General features: G+C 45.0%; 1 protein-coding gene across 1 annotated transcript in view; it reads left to right on the top strand.

Moving 5' to 3' along the window:
- Positions 1-229: 229 nt before the first annotated feature.
- The window catches only part of LOC122541252 (cytochrome P450 2K1-like), a 28,535-nt gene continuing 4,523 nt past the window's right edge, over positions 230-24,241 (top strand). Inside the window, exons 1-8 of the mRNA XM_087979475.1 lie at positions 230-474; positions 5,039-5,201; positions 7,197-7,346; positions 10,501-10,661; positions 12,770-12,943; positions 17,704-17,845; positions 18,713-18,900; positions 19,227-19,368. Of these exons, the coding sequence (XP_087835601.1) occupies positions 283-474; positions 5,039-5,201; positions 7,197-7,346; positions 10,501-10,661; positions 12,770-12,943; positions 17,704-17,845; positions 18,713-18,900; positions 19,227-19,368 (1,312 nt within the window). The 5' untranslated portion in view covers positions 230-282. The remainder of the gene's footprint in view (positions 475-5,038; positions 5,202-7,196; positions 7,347-10,500; positions 10,662-12,769; positions 12,944-17,703; positions 17,846-18,712; positions 18,901-19,226; positions 19,369-24,241) is intronic.

Genomic DNA, 24,241 nt, shown 5'->3' on the forward strand with positions numbered 1-24,241 from the left:
ACATCACTCCCCCCAGGGACTCCAGGTGAGGGCACCACCATTTTCTGTGCCCTTTATCAGAAGCTGTCCTATACTTCAAACTGAAGCTCCGGGAATGTACATTGACCTGTTTAATTTAATAGCCCAGCATACAGCAAGGTAGGGGTTAAAGAGACACAGGCGATGAAGCAAAATGAGGCGGTTCTTTGGGAACTATTAAGTGGAGGGTTGGAGTGACGGACGGCCCACATTATAACATCAGGACACCAGTGGCTCCACTTAGTGTGTGGGCACTTGAGCACAATGGCTCTCCTCAAGCTCTTCCCCACAGACTACACCACGGCCCTATCGCTGCTGGCCCTCTTTCTCTTCCTGGTCGTGTCTGTAATCCGGCGGAGAGTTCCCAGGAATTTCCCTCCTGGACCGACTCCGCTTCCTCTGATCGGAAACCTGCACCAACTGGACCTCAAGAAGCTGGACTGGTCTCTCATGGGGGTAAGTGAGAATCCTTCACTGGGGGACTGTCTGAGGGATGGGGCGGTGTGAGGGAACAGCTCCCAAGGTGAAGCTCACAGAGACCGAGAGAGACACAAACCGAAGCAGATCCGTAATCCCTGACCGAGGAATCTGTTAGCCCTGGGCCTACGATCGCTGAACTTTGCTCACACTTTGATTAAACAGAAAAAATAAATTGCAGAGTTTTATCACCTCACAACGAATCATGCAGCCTAAGAGGAAAAGTAACTATTTGATTTAGTTGACTATTTTTAATTTGGAGACGCCGGTGTTGGACTGGGGTGGACAAAGTTAAAAATCACACAACACCAGGTTATAGTCCAACAAGTTTATTTGGAAGCACTAGCTTTCGGAGCACTGCTCCTTCATCAGGTGGTTGTGGAGTATAAGATTGTAAGACACACAGAATTTATAGCAAAGGTATACAGTGTGATGTCACTGAAATTTTATATTGAAAAAGACCTGGATAGTTTGTTCAGTCTCTCATCTGTTAGAATTACCATGTTGGTTTCAGTTCTTTCATATGTAAATCGCAAAACATTTTTAAAAGTTACACTCTCAAGTGAACCTTAACAATTGGTGTCACGTTAGCCCAGATCATGTATGAAAGGTGTGAGCTTCCTTCCGTGAGACTGTCTGTGCCACAATGGTCAGACTGATTCTAATCTAAAAAACGGGTTTACAGAATCTTACATGGATTCATGCAGTTTTTGAGTAAAGTAAAATGTAATTCTGCAAATACAGATTCACCCGACAAACTTATATGTGTACGTGGGTGTGTGGGTGTGTGGGTATTGGGGGGACGTTATGGGTGTCTGTGAGAGAGTGTCTGTATGTGTGTGAGTGAATATGATCTCATGGTAATGAGGGACAACTGAATCTAAAATCATGACTGGGTATCAAATATTTGTGGATAGCAGGGAAAGACAAGGAGGGAATGGAGGAGGATTGGAGAAGGTTATGTAGGTTTTTGTCATCGAGTCACAGAGTTTCGGCCCAATCAGGCCATGCTAACCATAATCCCAAACTAAACTAGTCCCACCCACCTGCTCCCGGCCCATATCCCTCCTTTCTTATTCACATACTTTTCAAATGTTGTTTAAACTTTGTAATGATATCTGCACCAACCATTTTGTCTGAAAGCTCAATCCACACACAAATCACTCTCTGTAAAAAAATTGCCCCTCAGATCTTTTTAAAATCTTTGTCCTCTCGCCTTAAAACTGTCCCCTAGTTTTAAGGCGACCTGCCATTCACCTTATCTATCCCTCTCTTTATTTTACAAACTTCTATAAGTTCACCCCTCAACCTTCTATGCTCCAGTGAAAAAGGTCCCAGAATGTCCAGCCTCTCCTTATAACGCAATCTCTCCATTTCCAGCAACATCCCAATGAATCTCCTCTGAACATTCTCCAGCTTAATAATATCCTTCCTGTAACAGGGAGACCAGACTGGGCACAGTACTCCAGAAGAGGCCTCACCAAAGTCCTGTGTAACCTTAGCATGATGTCCTAACTCGTATACTCAACGTCAAAGCAGTGAAGGCAAGCGGGCTAAACACCTTCTTAACCACCCTATCTCATATGTGATGTAAACTTCAAAGAATTATGTCCTGAATCCCTAGGTCTCTCTGTTCTCCAACATTACCCAAGGCCCTACTTTTCATTGCATAAATCTTGTCTTTGTTTGTTTTACCAAATTATAAAACCTCGTATTTATCCAAATTAAACTCCACCTGCCACTCCTCAGCTAGTGACCCAATTGGTCCAGATCCCTTTGTAATCTTAGATATCCTTCTCCACTGTCTGCTGTACCACCAACATTCATATCGTCCACAAATTTAGATTACTTAGATTACTTACAGTGTGGAAACAGGCCCTTCGGCCCAACAAGTCCACACCGACCCGCCGAAGCGCAACCCACCCATACCCCTACATGTACCCCTTACCTAACACTACGGGCAATCTAGCATGGCCAATTCACCTGACCTGCACATCTTTGGACTGTGGGAGGAAACCGGAGCACCCGGAGGAAACCCACGCAGACACGGGGAGAACGTGCAAACTCCACACAGTCAGTCGCCTGAGGCGGGAATTGAACCCGGGTCTCTGGCGCTGTGAGGCAGCAGTGCTAACCACTGTGCCACCATGCCGCCCACTAACCATGCCTGCTATATTCTCATCTAAATCACTTATATAAATGACATTCACCTTATCTATGCTGACCATAATTTTATAAATCTCCATGAGGTCACCCCTCAACCTTCTACTCGCTCGTGAAAAAAGTCACAACCAAACCCTCCATTCCTGGCAACACACTGGTAAATCTTTTCTGAACCCTGTCCAGTTTACTGATATCCTTCCTATAACAGGGCAATGAGAACGTTTTGTGTTCAACTTCCAAGCATCAATATTTCTCCCACTGAAACAATCAGAGACAAATTTGGATGCAATGTGCCAAAGGATTTGTTTCAATATGACTTAATGGCAGCAATTTGTCACATGTACAGAATGACTGTGGCTACAAGAACAGGTTAGATGTTAGGAATTCTGCAAGGGGTAACTTACCTCCTGACTCCCCCAAAGCCTGCCCAGCGACTATGAGGCACAAAGCCAGAGTATGATGGAATACTTCCCACTTGCTTGGATGGATATAGCTCCAACACCACTCAGGAGTCTCAACTGCATCCAGGATAAAGCAGCTTGGCCTTGCAAACCATTCACCACCTTCAACACTTGCTCTGCTTAGCACTAATGCAGCAGCATTGGTACCTTTCTCGAGGTGTACTTCAGCAACTCGCCAAGGCTTCTTCAACAAGACCTTCCAAATCTCTGACCTGGAAAGGTAAGGGGAGCATGTACAAAGCCACATCCCCATCATGAGGTTTCCCATTTCCCTGGAACTATATCACTCTTCTTTCACTGTTGCAAGTTCAAAATCCTAAAACTTCTGTAGGTTACAACAGGACATTGTCAGGATACAGAGCCAGGTCAAGTTCAACCTGGAAAAGTGTGATGTGATTCACTTTAAAAGATAGAATTTGAATGCAGATTATAGGGTTAAAGGCAGGATTCTTGGCAATGTGGAGGAACAGAGGAATCTTGGGAGCCACATCCATAGATCCCTCAAAGTTGCCCCCCAAGTTGATAGGGCTGTTAAGAAGTGCGTTGGCTTTCATTTGCAAGGGGATTGAGTTTAAGAGTTGAGAGGTTATGCTGCAGCTCTATTCATCCCTGGTTAGACCACACTTGGAATATTGTGTTCAGTTCTGGTCACCTCATTATAGGAAGGATGTGGAAGCTTTAGAGAGAGTGCAGAGGAGATTTACCAGGATGCTGCCTGGACTGCAGGACATGTCTTATGAAGAAAGGCTGAGGGAGCTAGGGCTTTTCTTATTGGAGTGAAGAAGGATGAGACGTGACTTGACAGAGTTATATAGGTTTTGAGAGGCATAGATAGAGTGGATAGCCAGAGACTTTTTCCCAGGGGAGAAATGTCTATCATGAGGGGGCATAATTTTGAGGTGATTGGAGAAAGGTTCAGGGCAGATGTCAGAGGCAGGTTCTTTACTCAGAGAGTGGTGCATGGAATGCACTGCCAGCAATGGGGGTTGAGTCAGAGACAATAGGGCCATTTAAGCGACTCTTGGATAGGCACATGGATGATAGTAAAATGAAGGGTATGTAGGTTAGTTTGATCTTAGAGTAGGATAAAAACATCAGCACAACGTTGTAGGCCCAAAGGCCTGTACTGTGCTGTACTGTTCTATGCTCTATGAACTAAGAACCCATTGACTTGACTTCCCATTCTAATAGCGTTACTGGTCTCATTGCACTGTGAAAACTGCAATGGCTCAAGAAGGCAGCTCCCCTCCTCAAGGTCAGTGAGGATGAGCAGCGAAGAGCTGGTCTCGCCATGGACATCCACATTCCAGGGAAGAATGGAACACAAGTTCTCAAATGGTTCCAGTCGGCTGAGCTCCCAAGGTCATGCTCTGAAGAGATAAAGCAAAATGCATCAAGGATGGAAAAGGGTTTCTTAACAGAAACATCCAAAGAGTAACAGCTTCTGTAGGTTAGTCCCACTGAGCGTGGGGATAACGTATGTTTTTAAAAACTTGCTGTTCACTCAATCTGCTCACATTTCCTCCTCGAAGCCACTTATAATTATTTCACAACGTTGCGAGTGTTTGATTTTCATAAACTCTGCTCACATTTGCTATCGGCGAGGGATCCCAGACAAATTGTCAAGTTCGCTTGTTTACTGATCAAGCATTTTTTTAAAAAAAGACTAATTTCAATCCGTTTACATGGATTGTAGTGGAAAATGGAATGGATTTGTGGTTTTCAGAGGGTCAAGCAGATGGAATGCAAATTGTGGGTCACTTTGCTGGAATCGACAACAGAACAGACGTGACCCTGGACCGGATTGGGGAGCTCGGATTTAAAGCTGAAGGAATTGTCCATTTTTCTCTCATCTGTTTTCTCCCTCTTACAGCTGACCAGGAACGAAACCTTAATGAAACAATTCTCTCTTTTTTTAGCTCGCAGAGAAATATGGAAATGTATTTTCAGTGGAGCTTGGGCCGCTGAAGGCAGTGGTGTTGACTGGTTATGACGCAGTGAAAGACGCTCTTGTGAATCACGCTGATCAATTCAGTGGGAGGCCACCCATCCCGATATTTGACGAGTTTTCATTCCGAACTGGTAAGTTGACACTTCGTCGTTTTCTTCGGTCTCCTCCTCATTTCTCTCAACTTGATGCATCACAGGGATAGATTGTCGATTGTTGGAAAAACCCATCTGGTTCACTAATGTTCTTTAACAAAGGAATCTTACCTACTTACCTGGTCTGGCGTACATGTGACTCCAGACCCACAACAATGTGGTTGACTATTAACTACCCTCTGGGCAATTAGGGATGGGTAATAAACACTGGCCTGGCCAGTGATGCCATCATCTTGTGAATGAATAAAGAAAAAAAATAAAAATGGGAAAAAATACTTCAGAACCGAGTTTTGGTATATACTCTCTCGATTTGTTATTCCCCAAGTTTCTCATCATCAATAATTCAGAGTTAGGTCAACATTGGCCAATGAATTAGTCAGTCCCATTCCCCATGCCCTTTCACTGTAGCCCTGAAAATTCTTTCTCTCTTCAAGTGCTTGTTCAATTCCTCTTCAGAAATAGGCTGGAGCTGTTTTCCCTGGAGCATCCGAGGCTGAGGAATGACCTTATGGAGGTTTATAAAATCATGAGGGACATGGATTGGGTGAACATTCAAGGTCTTTTCCTTGAAGGGAGTCGGAAATCACATGGCATAGGTTAACGGTGAGAGGGGAAAGATTTAAAAGGGACCTGAGGGTCAATCTTTTCACACAGAGGGTGGTGTGTGCATAGAATGAGCTGCCAGAGGAAGTGGTTGAGGCTGGTACAATTACAGCATTTAAAAGTCATCTGGAAGGAGACATAAATAGGAAGGGTTTTGAGGGTTATGGGCCAAGTGCTGGCAGATTAAGTTAGGATATCTTGCCAGCATGGGCAAAATTAGACAGAAGGGTCTCTTTCCATGCTGTATATCTTGATGACTCTATTATGCAGTTACGTTATTGATCTCCTCATAGGTCTTGCCTCTCAATAATTGTACACATTAGTTTCAGTTGCAAAGGTTGAAATAGATAACCCACCCATTCCCTCAACTCTCCTCTCTACTGCTCCTGAGAAAGAGGTTTAAACAATGCAGATATTAAATATTTGTGCCATCTGTTAAGCCAATCTGCTACAAAGGTAATGGTCAAACCTGTGACTATTATCTCTGGAAAACAATTAGAGAGGTCAATGTCCTCTCATCCATCTGTCTGGGGACATTGACTTCAGACTGAAGATGAATCATGTGCTTTTCCATACTAACTAGTGAGCTTTCCTTAACACATGAAAATAAAATTGGAGAGCATAATTAACTTGGAAATGGGGAGGACTGTGTTGATTGAGGAGGCAATTTTCGTGTTAACACTGAGTAATACTGGATTGGTTGCTCAGCATTTTCCTGTTGTGATTTTTATAACCTTCAGAGCTTGGGAACATAGTGGCAACATTCCTGTACTTGTAAATCCTGGACCCCCACACTAATGCTCCAGAGACTTGAGGTCAACTCCCAACTGGGCAGCTCAAAAGAGCACTCTTGGTTGTAAGATGTTCTAATCCTCAGGAAAGGAACGTTTCTTAGAGATCAGCAGAGTCTAAAAGTGTGGCACTGGAAAACCACAGCAGGTCAGGCAGCATTTGAGGAGCAGAAGAGTCGGTGTTTCGGGCATAAGTCATTTGCCAGCACTTGGCCCATATCCCTCTAAACCCTTCCTATTCATGTACCCATCCAGATGCCTTTTAAATGCTGTAATTGTACCAACCTCCACCACTTCCTCTGGCAGCTCACTCCATACACGCACCACCCTCTGCTTGAACAAGTTGATCCTCAGGTCCCTTTTAAATCTTTCCCCTCTCACCTTAAACCTTCCGGTTTTAGACTGCCTACCCTGGGAAAAAGACCTTGGTGATTCATCCTATCCATGACCCTCATGATTTTACAAACCTCTGTAAGGTCACCCCTCTGATTCTCTCACATCTGCAGTCCTCACTTTCTCCTAGCACTCACAGCAGAACCCGTGTACAATATTTGATCAGCTTTTCGTGTGTCACTTTCAGGTGTTGTGCTCAGTGATGGGAAGTTGTGGCAGGAGAACCGAAAGTTTGTGATCTCAGCTCTCCGAGGCTTTGGCATGGGCAAGAAATCCATTGAAGACAGGATCAGTGAAGAGGCCAGCTTTCTTGTCAATGTGTTTGAGAGTCACAAGGGTGAGTGCTTGGTGGGTCATGACATGCTGGGATTCATGGTTCCCTTGAAATTGGCACCTGCAGAAAAGATTTTCACTTGAGTAAAAGTGAGATTCCTTCAGTTGCATTAATACTATTGGGGCAGTCAAATGTTAGCGGCTCACCAGAGACACTGGCCTTTGACAGACTTTAATTCCACAGATGTTTTTGCAGTTCTGAACCGAATCATCAGTTTCATCACACCAAGAGTAAATAGTCCCTGCACAATGATTTGCATTCACAAAGCCAAAGACCAGTTTGGACCCTTTCAGTAAGGTGAGATTAGAAACATCTGTCGTCTGCTTTGCTGAACAAAGTAGGTGGCGAATTGACCATGCTAAAATGCCCGTAGCGTTAGATGAATGCGTGAAATGTAGGAGAATGGGTGGGTTGCGCTTCGGTGGGTCGGTGTGGACTTGTTGGGCCAAAGGGCCCGTTTTCACACTGTAAGTAATCTAATCTAAAGGTGGGAACGAGTCGAGGTCATTAAATTCCTGGCCAAAAGCTCTTCTGCAAAATGAACTGGGAATATAACATGACTCATGAGTTGGTGAGAAGAGTGTCAATTTATGAACTTGACGGAAAAGTGAATGTTAAAGACGTTGAATATTCTGTTGAAAATAGAGAAGCTGACTCTCAAATGGAAACAGATCAGAACAAGAGTGATGTGAATAGTTCTTTCGGAGTGTCGGAATAGGTGCAGTGGGAGAAGTGACCTCCTTCAATCCCATTAAATTCCATCAGGGTAAGATTTTCAGGATTATCGCCTGCTGTATGACAAACAGAATCAGCTCACCGGACCGTTCTGTCTCTCAGCTCGATTCCTACTTCACTTCTCAATTCCCAATTGGAATCATTCAAACAAAGAATGGGTATTGTCTGAAACCAGTGTCTGCTCCAAGATCACATTTTAGATTAGATTAGATCCCCTACAGTGTGGAAACAGGCCCTTCAGCCCAACTTGTCCACACCGACCCTCTGAAGAGTAACCCACCCAGACCCATTTCCATCTGACTAATGCACCTAGCACCATGGGCAATTTAGCACGGCAAATTCACCTGACCTACACGTCCTGTGGGAGGAAACCGGAGCAACCGGAGGAAACCCTTGCAGACCCGGGGCGAATGTGCAAACTCCACATAGTCGTCCAAGACTGGAATTGAACCTGGGACCCTGGTGCTGTGAGGCAGCAGTGCTAACCACTGAATCACCGTGCCGCCCCCACACAGGTTCCTATCCTGATGAAAACTCACTGTGGGCTAACTCCTCTGGTCTCCACATAGTCGGAGAATCGGTGTGGAATGAACGTTCATTTCAGGCCCTGCCGACTCCTGATACCTGAGGAAGTTTAAACTTTCAGTGAGCAATTGTCCCACTTCCCCAGTGATCCATTTGATGGATTTTCAGTCAGGTCACTTGGCGAAATAGACAACAGGTAGATTTCCAATCACCTTCTTCCTTTTAGGTTGGGGCTTGTATGGTCTCGTGAGCTAGAAGGAAATTACTTACTGTCCATTGAGAAGAGACTCATGTCTTAGATAAGATGTCGTTTATTAAATGATGGCAAACAGCTCCAATTTATACTTGTCAGATCGATGTTAGGCTGACGTTACCAGAATTCGGCCAAGTGTTGTTTTTGCTAAGACTCATTGAGGGTTCCTCTCCCCAATCCCAATGAGTTTTCTTGCTGTACCTTCCCAAACCTGCCTAAAGACTATCAGGAGACTGAGGAAGATACAAATGTCCTCTTTAAGATCCTAAACAGTTCTGCTTAATTCAATTATAGAACAATACAATACCCAGGGGCCTCAGGGAAGGTCTCTAATTCTGAACGTGAGTCAGAGACTTTTGGACTGATGCCTAGCAGATGTTAGAGAACTTAAACCTGGTTTAACACTTAGGTATCTCCACAACTGATGCCAACTCCTTTGCATCAATCTTTTGTTCCCTCTTGCTCCCTCCCTCCCAAAAACAGATCCCATAGATTTCTCAGCAACTGTCCTGAGCTATTATTGATAACTAATCACGTTAGGCATCTTAATCTTCACTTTGCTGATCTGGTCTTGATTCTCCCTCTTTCGAGTCACTCCATCATGGATTACCTCCATGACTGCTCCTGTTCTGGTCAATTGTATACGTTTTCTGGATCTACAATCCCCTGACCTCCAAAACTGCTCTCCAGTGCTGACTCACTCACTGTTCACCAATTGCGAGCCTCCCTGAGCTAAAGCTGTCCCTGACCTCTGTCCCGTGCTCTGAGCTTGCACCGTTGTATCCTGCTTGGGAACTTTTCTCCGTCCACTCTCAGCCATTCTCAACTGTATGAGTGGCACACGGCTACTGATGCCCCAGAATAGAGTCAGGGACCTTGCCACTTTCTCCATTCACCAGGACCTCTTTTGGGTCCTCTCTCCAACATTTGGTTGGCTACAAATGCTGAGAACTTCCTTGGGAGTTTTCACTGCACAGCACCAGCCAATCGTTTTTGACTGCTCACTGAGTCAGCTGTACAGAGTTTAGGTTAGAGTGGTGCTGGAAAAGCACAGCAGGTCAGGCAGCATTCGGAATGTCCAGCACCACTCTAGTCTAGACTCTGATCTCCAGCATCTGCAGTCCTCGCTTTCACTTACACAGAGCCTGTGTCATGTATCTGCATTCCCAGGAAACTGTAGGCACTCTGAACACACACACACACACACACACACAAACACACAAACACACATACACACAGACACACACACAGTCTCACAAAACACACACAGACACACAGAGACACAGAGACAAACACACACGGACACGCAGTCTCACAAAATGCACACACACAGACAGACAGACACACACACAGACACAAACACACATACACACAGACAGACCCACACAGTCTCACAAAACACACACACACGCGCACAATTTGTCACTTTGAAATCACCCTAATCCTGACCCTGGATTCAAATAAAATGCTGGCTCCCAGCACAAAGTGTGTACAATATGTCGTGAGGGATTCCATCACAGATAGAATCTTGTATCAGCAAACTGCATCTTATCTAACTTGAGCTTTTTAAAAGACAACAATACTGGAAGTGTTTGTGGTATTTCCAGCTTCAGTTTTTCTCTGAAATACTATGTTTGTTCACAGGTCAGCCTTTTGAAACAGCACGGATTTTGAATTCGGCCGTGAGCAATATTATCTGTTCCATTCTATTTGGAGATCGCTTTGATTATGACGACAAAATATTTAACTCCCTCATAAGCATGAATAACGAGACCGCAAGATTGGCTGGAGCAGCTTCAATACAAGTAATTATCTTTCTGCATTACTGTATTTGGGACGATTATTTAAATCACTTGCAATTTGGCATGCGTAACGATTCCCTTATCACACAAGTGCCAAGCAATGGCCATTTCCAATGAGAGACAGTCTAACCACCACCCATTGACTTTCAATGGTGTTACCATCTCTGAATTCTTCATAAACAACATCCTCGGAGTGACCATTGATCACAAGTCAGGAGGTTGGTGGAATAGTCCCCACTTGCCTGGATGGGGGCAGCTCCAACAACAATTAAGAAGCTCGACACCGTCCAGGACAAAGCAACCCACTTGACTCGCACCACATCCACAAAACTCCACTCCCTCCACCATTGACACTTAATAGCAGCAATGTGCACCATCTACAAGATGCACTGCAGAAATTCACCAAAGAGCTTCAGACAACACCTTCCAAACCCATGACCCAATCCATCTAGAAGGACAAGGGCAGCAGATACATGGGAACACCATCACCTTAAAGTTCCCCTTCAAGCCACTCACCATCCTGATTTGGAAATATATCCCCGTTCCTTCACTGTCACTGGGTCAAAATCCTGGAGTTCCCTTCTTAAGGGCATTGTGGGTCTACCTACAGCACAAGGACTGCAGTGGTTCAAGATGGCTGCTCACCCCACCTTGTCAAGGGGCAACTAGGGACGGGCAATAAATGCTGCGCCAGCCAGGAACACCCACATGAAGAGATAAACCAGACATACCATATGTTCAGAGTGTTTTTAACGTTTCAGTAATTTATATTAACATGTGAGGAGCCCTATTATGGAGTAAATTCACGTGGAAAAGCTGGAAAAATAAGATTTATGTAAATCATGATCATGTAACCGATTACTTGACTCTGACATCAATGAGAGAGAAGACACCAGTCTAGAATGACTATGTGAATAGAGAGGTCTTAGACACCACACTAGCTGTATTTGAGACCCTATGTACAGATGTACACAATGGATTATTACAGTACATTGAATTGAATTTATTGTCACGTGTACCGAGGCACAGTAAAAAGCTTAATCTTGTGAGCAGTACAGGCAGATCACAGAGTTAAGTAGCATAGATAAGTAAATAACAGGTAAACAGTGGCAAAAACAAAAACACAGGTACAGGGGAATGCTCAGAGTTAGTGAGTCCATTCAGTATTCTAACAACAGGAGGGTAGAAACTGTTGCAAAACTGGCTGGTGGGTGTGTTCAGGCCTCTGTACCTTCTCCCCGATGGTAGAGGTTGTAGAAAAGCATTGCCAGGGTGGGATGGACCTTTGAGAATGCCGGCGGCCTTTCCTTGACAGCGGGCCTGGCAGATGGATCCGATAGATGGGAGGTTGGCCTTTGTGATTGCCCAGGCCGAGTTCACTACTCTAAGCCATACGTAAAGAATAAGTCGGGGGCAGCCTCAGGGATTGTGTTATATACAGGCCTCTCGCAGCCAAAAGTACTTCTGACGGGTATCTCAAAGTACAGGTCATGATGCTGGTTTAAAATACATGGTGGCAGTGAGGGATAACGCCTCCAGAGACAGGATCTGGTGCGAGAACAGGGTGCTGGGGACACAACAACATAAAAAGGGAAGACTTCGATAGCAGAACAGGCCTTTGGAAGATGTCAAAAGCGAAGCTGAGAAAAATGTATGAAGACTCCGAACGCTTGATACCAAGAGTTCAGATGGCAATGTCATGGGTTTGATTCCCACTTTCAACCCTTCTGATGTTTGATATTCGCTTAAAATTGGGCCTTATCGGATCATTCGTTGTAGATTATTGCTAAAATCTAAGAGCATCCCAAATGAAAAGGAATTACACAGAGTGAGGGAGGGGCTGGTCAGTCTGCTGTCTCCCATGTAGAGTCACTGTCAGTTTCAGTTCTAGTGAAGAGTCACCAGACTCACAATGTTAACTCTGCTTTCTTCCCACAGATGCAGCCAGACGCACTGAGTTTCTCCAGCAATTCCTGCTTTTGTTTCAGATTTCCAGCAGCTCTTTGTTTTATGTCACCATAAGTTACTTGGCCAACTCATCGACTACAGACGGACAGTCACTTATCAACTCAAGGCCTGAACTTATTGGTTATGTTCTTGTTCCAATCCAGCTGTACAATTCTTACCCATCTCTGGGATTTCTGATTCCGGCTCGCAGGAAGATGATTGAAAATCGAGATAAGATGATGGAAATCTTCGACAGTTTCTTTAAAGCGGCTGAAGAAACCTTGAGTGAGAACAGCATTCAGACCCTAAACGAGGCCTTAATTCTGAGGCATCAGCAGGTACAGTGACACACCTTTCCAGCAGTAAGGGGAACCTCCCCAGATTTCAGACTCCATGCCGGGACTTTGTGGGTTTTGATGGAGGAAGATTCTGTGTGTGAAACATCTGTTATTATATCAAGTTAAAAACCACCCAACACCAGGTTATAGTCCAATAGGTTTACTTGGAAGCACTAGCTTTCGGAGCGCTGGTCCTTCATCAGGTGGTTGTGGAGTACACGATTGTAAGACACAGAATTTATAGCAAAGGTTTACAGTGTTGCAATGGTGCTAACCACTGTGCTACCATGCCACCTCTTTATTGCCCCTCCCAAATTGTCCAGAGGGCAGTTCAGAGTCAACCACCTTTCAGTGGCTCTGCCATCACATGCAGGCTAGACTAGGTAAGGATGCCAGATTTTCCCTTCCACATCGAAACCAAATGGGTTTTTACAACAAGACCAGCTCTTTATTCCAGATTTTATTGAATTTAAACTTTACCATCAGCCACAGGTGGAATTTGAACCCAGTCTACAGAACATTGGACCGGGGTTAGCTGAATGACCAGGCCAGTGACATTGCCACTACACCGGGGTTCTGTTATGGGGGGGAAATCAAAGGAGGAGATCAGAGTGCAGAACTCAGGAAAGGTTATTAAAATCTCCAGCACAGACACAAGTCGGACAGAGTGTATGGAAAGGGTTGGCAATTGACCTCAAGCATGCTGGACAAACAATTGACCATTGAATAGGGGGACGGTTAACACAGAACTGAAGGTGTTATATCTGAATGTACGCAGGATAAGGAATAAGGTAAATGGCCTCGTGGCACAGATCAAAATTGGCAGGAATGACATGGCAGGCATCATGGAGATCAGGATTGGGAGCTGAATATTCAAGGATTTAAATCCTGTTGAAAAGACAGGCAGGTAGGCAGAGGGGGTGGGGTTACCTTATGAGTAAGAAATGAAATTAAATCAATAGTGAGAAATGAAGTAGGGTCAGATGGTGTAGAATCTGTGTGGGTAGAATTGAGGAACTGCAAATGTTTAAAGAAAACCATAGTTGGAGTTATGTACAGGTCTCCAAACAGTAGTCAGGAGTTGGGGCGCAAGATACACCAGGAGATAGAAAAGATGGGCAGGAAAGGCAAAGTTACAGGGATCATGGAGAATTTCAATATGCAGGTGGACTGGGAAAATTAGGTTGGTAGTGGATCACAAAAAAAGGAATTTGCGGAATGTTTACAAGATGACTTTTTGGAGCAGCTTGTAATGGAGCCCTCTAGGGAACAGGCAATAATGGATTTAGTGTAGTGCAGTGAGACTGACTGGTAAGGGAGCTTATGGTGAAGGAACCCTTAGGAGGCAATGATGATAATATGATTGAATTTACTCTGCAATTTGAGAAGGAGAAGATAGAATCAGAGATAACGGTATTACAGCTGAATAAAGGCAACTACAGAGGCCTGAGGGAGGAGCTGGGTAGAATTGACTGGGAGAGGAGCCGAGCAGGAAAGACAGTGGAACAGCAAAAGCAGGAGTTTCTGGGAGTAATTAAGGATACACAGCAGAGATTCATCCCGAGGGAAAAGAAGCGTGGTACGGGGACGATGAAGCAACCAAGGCTGACTAGGAAAGTCAGGCATACATTAAAGCAAAAGGGAAAGAATATAATGTGGTGAAGGACAGAGGGAAACCAGAGGAAGCCTACAAAGACTAACATTGAGCAACAAAAAAAATACATAAGGAGGGAGGAGATTAAATATGAGGGTAAGCCAGCCAGTAAGATAAAGGAAGATCTGTAAGAGCTTCTTTAGATATATCAAGGGCAAAAGAGAGGCAAAAGTGGCCATTGGGTCGCTGAAAAATGAAGCTGGAGAGTTAAGGAAATGGCTGAGGAACTGAATAATTACTTCATGCCAGTCTTAATGGAGCAAGACATAATTAATAACCCAAATATTCAAGAGAGTGAGGGGGCAAAGCTGAGTATGGTGGCTATCATCAAGGAGAAGGTGCTAGAAAAACTGAATGGCCTGAAGATGGAGGAATCACCTGGACCAGATGGACTACATCCCAGAGTCCTAAGGGAGATAGCTGAGGAGATAGTGGAGGGTGGTGTGAGTGGTGATCTGTCAGGAGTTGCTAGAATCAGGGAAGGTTCCAGAAGACTGGAAAATCATTAATGTGACATCCCTGTTTTAAAAGAGAGTAAGGCAAAAGACAGAAATTACAGACCGATTAGCCTAACCTCGGTCATGTGAAAGATCCTGGGATCCACTGTGAAGGATGAGATTTCTGAATACTTGGAAGTGTATGGTAAAATAGGGCAAAGTCAGCATGGTTTCATCAAGGGGAGATCATGCCTGACAGATCTGTTCAAATTCTTTGAGGAAGTAACAAGCAGGTTAGACCAAGGAGAACCAATGGATGTTATCTACCTGGACTTCAAAAAGGCCTTTGACAAGGTGCTTTACCGGAGGCTACTGAGTAGGATAAGGGCCCATGGTATCAGAGGCAAAGTGCTAGCATGGATAGAAGCTGGGCCGTCTGACAGAAAGCAGAGAGTGGGGATAAAAGTGTCCTTCTCAGGATGGAAGCTGGTGACATGTGGTGTTCCGCAATGCTCAGTGTTGGGAGCACAACCTTTCACTTTATACATTAACGATCTAGATGAAGGAACTGAGGGCATTCTGGCTAACGTTGCAGATGATACAAAGATAGGTAGAGGGACAGGTAGCATTGAGGAGTTGGCGAGATGGCAGAAGGATTCAGACAGGTTAGGAGAGTGGGCAAAGAAGTGGCAGATAGAGTACAACGTGAGAAAGTGTGAGGTCATGCACTTTGGTCAGAAGAATAGAGGCATGGACTATTTTCTAAATGGGGAGGAAATTCAGAACTCTGAAGTGTAAAGAGACTTAGGAGATCTCATCCAGGATTCTCTCAAGGTAAACTTGCCTCTTGAGTCATTAGTTAGGAAGGCTAATTATTTTGAGAGGACTTGAATATAAAAGCAGGGATGTACTTTCTGAGGCTCTATAAGGCTCTGGTCAGACCACATTTGGAATATTGTGCACAGTTTTGGGCCCCATATCTCAGGAAGGATGTCCTGGCCCTGGAGTGTGTTCAGAGGAGGTTCACGAGAATGGTCCCAGGAATGAAAAGCTTAACATATGGGGAATGTTTGAGGACTTTGGGTCTATATTTGATGGGGTTTAGAAGGATGAGGTTGGAACATCTAACTGAACCATACAGAATACTGAATGGACTGGACAAAGTGGATATTGGGAAGATGTTTCCATTGGTGGGAGAGACTAGGACCTGAGGGCAAAGCCTTCAAGTAAAGGGAAGACCTTTTAAAACAGAGATAAGGAGAAACTTCTTCAGCCAGAGAGTGGTGAATCTATCATTGCCACAGAAGGCTGTGGAGGCCAGGTCATTGAGCATAATTAAGACTAAGATAGAGAGGTTCTTGAGTATCAAGGGAGCAAAGGTTATGGGGAGAAAGCAGGAGAATGGGGTTGAGAAATTTATCAACCATGATTGAATAGTGGTGCAGAATTGATGGGATGAATGGCCTAATTTCCGTTCCTATGTCTTATGGTCTTAGACCACTGTCTGTCTGTGGGGATCCAGTGACTATCTATGGTGAAGGCCTGTGTGTAACACTGGCAGTGCCCACCACTTTGATTGGCTGGCAGGTTCATCATTCCCACCCTGGGCTGAAATGGGCCATAGGCCCGAGGCTTCCCAAGTTAGCTCCTGACTGCAATGGAATAGCTCCTGACGGAAAACCACTCGGTGTCTGTGGTCAGTGTTGGTTCCCATCTGCTCTGTCTCCTTCTGCAGTGACTTTCAAATCAAATGGTTGACTCCATATCGTCTTTCCCTCATTCTTCAGAGAAAAGTGTATCACTTCATCATTCTTTCTGGTCAGCTTCGTCTATCCATTTTGCTATTTTGGGAGAAGGTGAGGACTGCAGATGCTGGAGATCAGAGTTGAAAAGTGTGGTGCTGGAAAAGCACCGCCAGTCAGGCGGCATCTGAGGAGCAGGAGAGTCAACGTTTCGAGCATAAGCTCTTCAGCTGCCTGACCAGCTGTGCTTTTCCAGCACAAAATTTTTCGACCCATTTACCAGTCTGCCTTTAACTTCCTGAGGTTTGTTACTTCCCTGTTCACAGCTGAATATATTACTGACTTCCATTAAATGTTCAAAAATAGTAATGAACAATTCATTGATGTAATTAATATAGCCTGTAACCAAAGTCTTGCTCATCAATGTGTTACCCTTCCTGTCATTAAGATGTCCCAAAGCATTCTACAGAGAAGGATTTATTTTTAAAATGTGACATTTGTTGTAACGCAGGGGAATGAGTTAATGAATTTGTGTGCAGCAAGACCCCACATTAATAACAGTGATAATGACCAGATCAACGCTTTTGGTAGAAGTGTAAACATTGGCTAAGACACCAGTGAAGAGCTTCTCTGTCCTTGTTAAATTAATAACATGATATTACACATCTATCTGCATTTGAGCATCAGCTAAATAGTTCATGTGAAAGGCAGCGCCTCTGATAGTGCAGCACCCTCTCAGAACTGAGCTGAAATTTCAGCTGAGGTTGTGCACTCAGATTTGTGAAGTGTGGCCTGAAGTCATGAAATCCTGACTCTGAGCAAGACAGCCACTGCCCCCAATGACACAGACCCGTCCAGCAATATACACACTCAAATATTTCCCCCAAGAACGTGGGACCTTCTCCTTTATTCTATTTTGTCTTGAAGGAATCAAGAGGCCAAGATGAGGAAATTCAGAAAAGGAACACATTGATGATAATCATGGACCTGTTTGGTGCCGGCACAGAAACCACTTCCACCACCGTGTGCTGGGGACTCCTTCTCATGATGAAATATCCGGATATCCAGAGTAAGGGAATCTCTAACTTTGTGTTTGTCAGTTGTTGTTGGTGTCCAAACTGTTACTTGATCATATGGATAGGACTATCGAGGTCAGTAGTGAACTAGGCCCATGGTCAGAGTGAAATTGGTCAATTTAATCAGTAACACCTCAACTGGTTGCGCTCAGGAAGAGCTGATGGTGAGTGAGTCAGCAAGTGGAGTCTTTCTGAAATTGAGTTGAACCCAAGGTAACTCCCCGAGGCATGACGTGCACTGCAGATTCAGAGATTATACCCAGTGTGACTCTCATAACAACGTGATATCAATGTCAAAACTGCCATAAAGCTCATGCTATGGATGTCTCGCCTAAGCCTCCCCCCAAATTCTGGAATCTTCTGTCTTAAAGTCTAATGCGTGACACTGTTCACTGATAAAACGCTCCAAAGGTAAACTGAACTCCCCAGGTGGTCTCTCTCTAATAATGTGTTTTAATAACACTCACCACGGTAACAGAAATACAAACAAGTTAATTATGAAACCACTTCAGATGCAAAGAAAAACCATATGCCACCAGTTCAAAGTTCAGGAATCCAAATAAGTTATAATACTGTATCACACACCCTACTTCACACGCAGATAATTGGAGTTAAGAGTCATGGAACTTGACAGCACAGAAAAGGCCCCTTTTGCCCATTGAGCTTGTCCAGGTTAAAATCAACCACCTAACTATTCTAATCCCATTTTCCAGCACTTGGCCCATAACCGTCTGTGCCTGAGGTGACAAGGTGTGGCTTTAAGAAAGAGCTTTTCCGCTGGATTTCAGTTGCTGAACGAGTTGAATTTCCATCCCGTTGTTTGACGGCAGTTTCCCCAATCCAAGCTTTCTCTATTTCAGGGAAAGTTCAGGAAGAAATCGATCAGGTGATAGGAGCCGGACGTGCCCCTGTAACCGAAGACCGAAAGCGAATGCCTTACACTGAGGCTGTGATTCACGAAATCCAGAGATTTGCCAACATCGTCCCCATCAACCTTCCTCATTCAACAACCGAGGACACACACGTGAAAGGACATTTCATTCCAAAGGTAGTTCTGAACGATATAAACCAGGCTCGGGTTTCACAATCTGTGTCTGCGAGAAATTGGAAGGACCTTCAAACTAAAATAAAAAGTGACAGAGAAAGAAAACAAAAAAAAATTAAATGGGACTGATTTGGAAATTAGTGAATCGGGGGGTGGCAATTTTCATAGTGGTGGAATCCCAATGACATTTAAAATAAGTATGGGCCCCGCCTTGACCACTGGAAACTAACAGGATCAGGTACAACACTGGGTTCACACACCCCACTTCATTCACTCTCCATTGAAGTCAGGCTCAGAAACGCATTCCGAATTATTGTTCTTGTTTGCAGGGAACGTACGTGATTCCTGTCCTGACCTCGGTGCTGCATGACAAAACTCAATGGAAAACTCCAAAGGAGTTTAACCCAGCTCACTTCCTGGATGCTGATGGGAATTTTGTGAAGAGAGACGCCTTCATGCCTTTCTCTGCAGGTAACTGGACGAGAGGGACATGTATTCCTGTTGTTAAATATTTCCATTTCTGAAGTGAGATGAGGAACTGTTGAGAGCAATCTTTATTTTGAACAGGCAGGAACTCCACAATGTCACAATTAGACATGCTTTAGCATTTAGCGCGGGTGTAAACTGTACAGGGTGAACGTGGTCTTGTATCTTGCTGCTACTGTTGCTGGTCCCATCTGTGACATTCCAGTTCCTGTTGGGACCACGAGAGATATCTTGGGTTGTTTCACTACCACCAATCCTTCTGATTGGTATCCATCTGCGTTACTGACATCCAATGGGAAAGGAGACTGACACAACGTCTTGAGCAGAAGGTAGCCTTAGTTTCGATGTACAGTAACTAGGTTTATTACATCTTACTGAATGACTAGTTGCATCATATCTGAGATACTACAATTTCCTCTTGTGAGATATCGGGTTCAATCAAAGAATACAGCAACTGCAGGGGGGTCAACGTGACTGAATGTACAAACGCTGACACTTTATAACTCGATGGGAGGAGCGCATCCCATGATGTCAATTAAACCTTTCAGGTCTGAACAGCTTTATACTCCAGGACACACGGTGTCGGAGCTCATCGGGCCAATCAAACCTTCTCTGCCATCCCATACAGCGGCACGGTGGCACAGTGGTTAGCGCTGTTGCCTCACAGCGCCAGAGACCCGGGTTCAATTCCCGCCTCAGGCGACTGACTGCGTGGAGTTTGCACATTCTCCCCGTGTCTGCGTGGGTTTCCTCCGGGTGCTCCGGTTTCTTCCCACAGTCCAAAGATGTGCAGGTCAGGTGAATTGGCCATGCTAAATTGCCTGTAGTGTTAGGTAAATGTAAGGGAATGGGTCTGGGTGGGTGCACTTCGGCGGGTCGGTGTGGACTTGTTGGGCCGAAGGGCCTGTTTCCACACTGTAAAGTAATCTAATCTAATACAGTCATGTCTGACCTTGGACTTTGGTTCCAGTTTCCGATCTGCTGCCCATTTCCCTTGGTTCATGGTCAGACCAAGAACCTATTCACCACAGGCTTAAGTGAGACTCCGCAATTCAGGGATTGCTAATTCTAAGCATCTGCAATCCTTGAGCAATTTCACCCCACATCAGCTTTTTTTATTCTGCTACTGTGCCACTTCATTCCAGATTCTCTGACCAACAGGAACAATATCTTTTCAGCTGCTCTAGAAAGCCCTTCTGGAATTTGTCGGCTTCAATTACACTGCCTCTCATTGTTCTCAACTTGTCACTTTGAGAATATTGGATCAATTTATTTAACCTTTGAGGAAAAACCCCCTCATCCCAGGGACTAATCCAGTAAACATTCAGTGTACCAAAGCAAATATATCCCATCCTGAATGCGAAGACCAAAACAGCGCACAGTATTCCACATGTGAACTCATCAAGTTGTCCCTAATCTTCATCAGGTAAAGGTTATTGCTGCAGAGTCACATTCCACCATCGCAACTGGTAGGATTTTAATTTAATTAATGAATCTGGAGTATAAATCAACTCGAATTCTCACATTATGATCTGTGCCGATGGCAATTTCAGACTAAGTCAGTTTCCAGATGAAATCTGGCTCTGTAGGCCTTAGGTCTTATTTCACTGTTTGGTTACTGCAGTGGTCAGTCACATAACATACCGACCTGTGGATGCTCATGCAACAAAAGAACATCAAATCCAATTACACAAAATAATTGAAAACAAACAAAGCCTATCGATCTATGTAAGACATCCATATTATTACAACTAGTGAAAAGAAACAGGCAACAATATTTTCCCAGCAATATCCTTTATAGACACTCAACTCTGGAGGTGTGTCACTCCTATCTTCACATCAACAATTTTTACTGAACTGGTAAGATTGCAAACATTTCTCGTCAGTGATGTTCCATACATTTACCAAATGGAATTATCTCCATCCCTCCCAGAGATACAGAGAGGCATTTCTCACTGAACTTTTTAAAAAAAGGGAAGTTTATTTTTGTCAAATATTTCCTGGGACTGCTAAAACCTCTTGCCAGTTCTAATAATTTTAAGATTGCTGCATACCTCTGCAGCTATGAATCTTTTCTTCTGAACTCAACTTACTCATGGTCTTTGTCATTTGTTTCTATAGCTTGTAGGGTGGCATGATGGTTCAGTGGCTAGCACTGTTACCTCACAACACCAGAGATCTGGTTTCAATCCCAGCCTCAGGTGACTGTCTGTGTGGAGTTTGCACGTTCTCCCCATGTCTGTATGGGTTTCCTCCCACAGTCCAACGATATGCTGGTTCGGTGGTTTGGCCATGTTAAATAGTCCAGGGATTCACCATGGTAGGGATTGGGTCTGTGTGCGATGATCTTGGTGTGGACTTGATGGGCTGAATGAACTGCTTCCACACTACAGGGATCCTAATAGCTCCTTATTTCTCCGGGTGTCTGACCTCGTCATTTAGCAGAAATACATGATTTCTTGGAAAAGCTGTTTTAGACTCACTGCTCATAATGACTTTCTGCCTCTTTTCAAAAAAAGTGTCACCTTTACAGCACTAAGACCAAAAATGCAAGGTCCCAGGGATGGGATGGGTCTGAGTAGAATGCTGTTGGGAGAATCGGTGCACAGCCGATGGGCCGAATGTCCTTGTTCTGCACCACAGGGGTTCTACAATTCTAAGTGCCCCTTCACTCTTCCGGAATCATCTCTTAATAGCTCGGCCACAATGCGGTGCTAATGATGAATGGGACGGCAGGCAGCGAGAGTTGGGTTTTGTCACCATGGGTGAGGTGAAGCGAGTGAGTCAGCAGCTTTGGACCATCCAGCACTGTTCCAGTTTCACAGCGCCATCCAGCCTCCCACAGCCAGCTTCTCATTGCACATGTCTTCATCAGGGTCTTCGCAACACACCCAGAGAATAGCAGGTACGCCAAAGTGGCAGCTCCTCAGACTCTCATCGAAAGGCTGCTGCAGTTTGGGAGAGGCACTGGGTCAGCGGCAGGTCCAGGGAGATGAGGACGTTGGGTAAGATGAGGGAGCAGGTCATCAGAGTTAAACAGAATGCGAGGCAACCTTTTTGAAATGGACCCAGACCAGACGGTATAATCCAGAATAAGGAGGAGCCCACTTAGCAAAGAGATGAAGGGGAATTGCTTTTTCTCTCAGAGGGTGGTCTGCACGTCTTTGGCTTCCGTGGGTGCACCAGTGTAGGGCTGGCATCGATCGCCAGGGGCACTACTGTATGGATAGGTGCAGGCTGGTAGCTGATGATGGTGACGCCCACCACCCCCTCCATTGCAGAGCTGGCTGTATTCCTGAATTACGGAAACCCTCACACGAAGCATTCGAAGGAAGGGAGGAGCCCGTAGAGCTTTGGAGGTTGGAAGTGGGACAGACAGAGAGCCCCCGGGGTGCAGTGACAGAGGGCATTGTGGTCTGAACAAACTCACTCTTGACGTCGCGGGAACCAAGAGCCCCCCCCACACACAGGCAATGAGAAGGGGGCAGTGATGGTGTGGTGGGTATCACCATACTGATGGCCTTGGAGCAGGAGGTGGCTCTCGAAACCACCAAGATGCCAACTTGCCAGGAAGTTGCTAAGGGAAAGCTGGGCATCTGTCCGAGGGAGAGGGTGAAAGGTCTCACTGCCCTCTGTCTCATGGGGACGGAGTTCCCTCCTTCCTGATGCAGTCTTGTCATGTGCTTCCACAGCTACCAGGAACAAACTGGGCACTGCACCGGGACATAGGAGGCAAAGGAGAAAGATGGTAGATACAGATGGCATCCTTGGTGAGCAGGATCGAGAGTCATGCATTGTTTGTTACCAGCCCAGTGCCATGGTAAAGGACATCTCAAATCAGTTTGAGAAGATATTGGAGTGGGAGAGGGAGGATCCAATAGCTGTGGTCCATGTTAGCACTGTAACATAGGCAAGAGTTGGTAAGAGGACCTTGGAAAAAGACTTTGTCTGTACATCCTATCCATGCCCCTCATGATTTTATAAACCTCTATAAGGTCACCTCTCAGCCTCTGATGCTCCAGGGAAAACAGCCCCAGCCTATTCAGCCTCTCCCTATAGCTCAAACTCTTCAACCCTGCAACATCCATGTAAATCTTTTCTGCACCCTGTCAATATCCTTCTTATAGGAAGGTGACTGGAATTGAACGCAGTTTTCCAAAAGTGGCCTCATCAGCGTCCTGCACAACTGCAGCATGACCTCCCAATTCCTACACTCATCGTTCTGACCAATGATGGCATGCATATCAAACGCCTTTCTCACCAACCTATCTGCCTGTGACTCCACTTTCAAGGAAATATGCACTTGCACCCCGTAGGTCTCTTTGTTTGGCAACACTCCCCAGGGCCTTACCATAAACTGAAAAGTCCTGCTCTGGCTTGCTTTACCAAAATACAACACCTCACATTTATCTAAATTAAACTCCATCTGTCCTTTGGTCCGTCTTATTTTCTTAGATTCCCTACAGTGTGGAAAGAGGCCCTTCGGCCCAACAAGTCCACACCGACCCTCCGAACAGTAACCCACCCAGACCCATTTCCCTCTGACAAATGCACCTAACTTATGGGCAATTTCCCATGGCCAATTCACCCTGACCTGCACATCTTTGGACTGTGGGAGGAAACCGGAGCACCTGGAGGAAACCCACGCAGACACGGGGAGAATGTGCAAACTCCACACAGACAGTCGCCTCGAGGCTGGAATCAAATCTGCGACCCTGGTGCTGTGAGGCAGCAGTGCTAACCACTGAGCCACTGTGCCGCCCGCATCTTATCAAAAAATAATCTTTTTCACTGTCCACTACACCATCTATTTTGGTGATATCTGCAAACTTACTCACCACATCTCCTATGTTCAAGT

This window comes from Chiloscyllium plagiosum, unplaced genomic scaffold (genome assembly GCF_037043375.1).
Source record: "Chiloscyllium plagiosum isolate Xiang-an unplaced genomic scaffold, Cpla_swu_hap1 HiC_scaffold_35, whole genome shotgun sequence".
Classification (NCBI taxonomy): Eukaryota; Metazoa; Chordata; class Chondrichthyes; order Orectolobiformes; family Hemiscylliidae; genus Chiloscyllium; species Chiloscyllium plagiosum.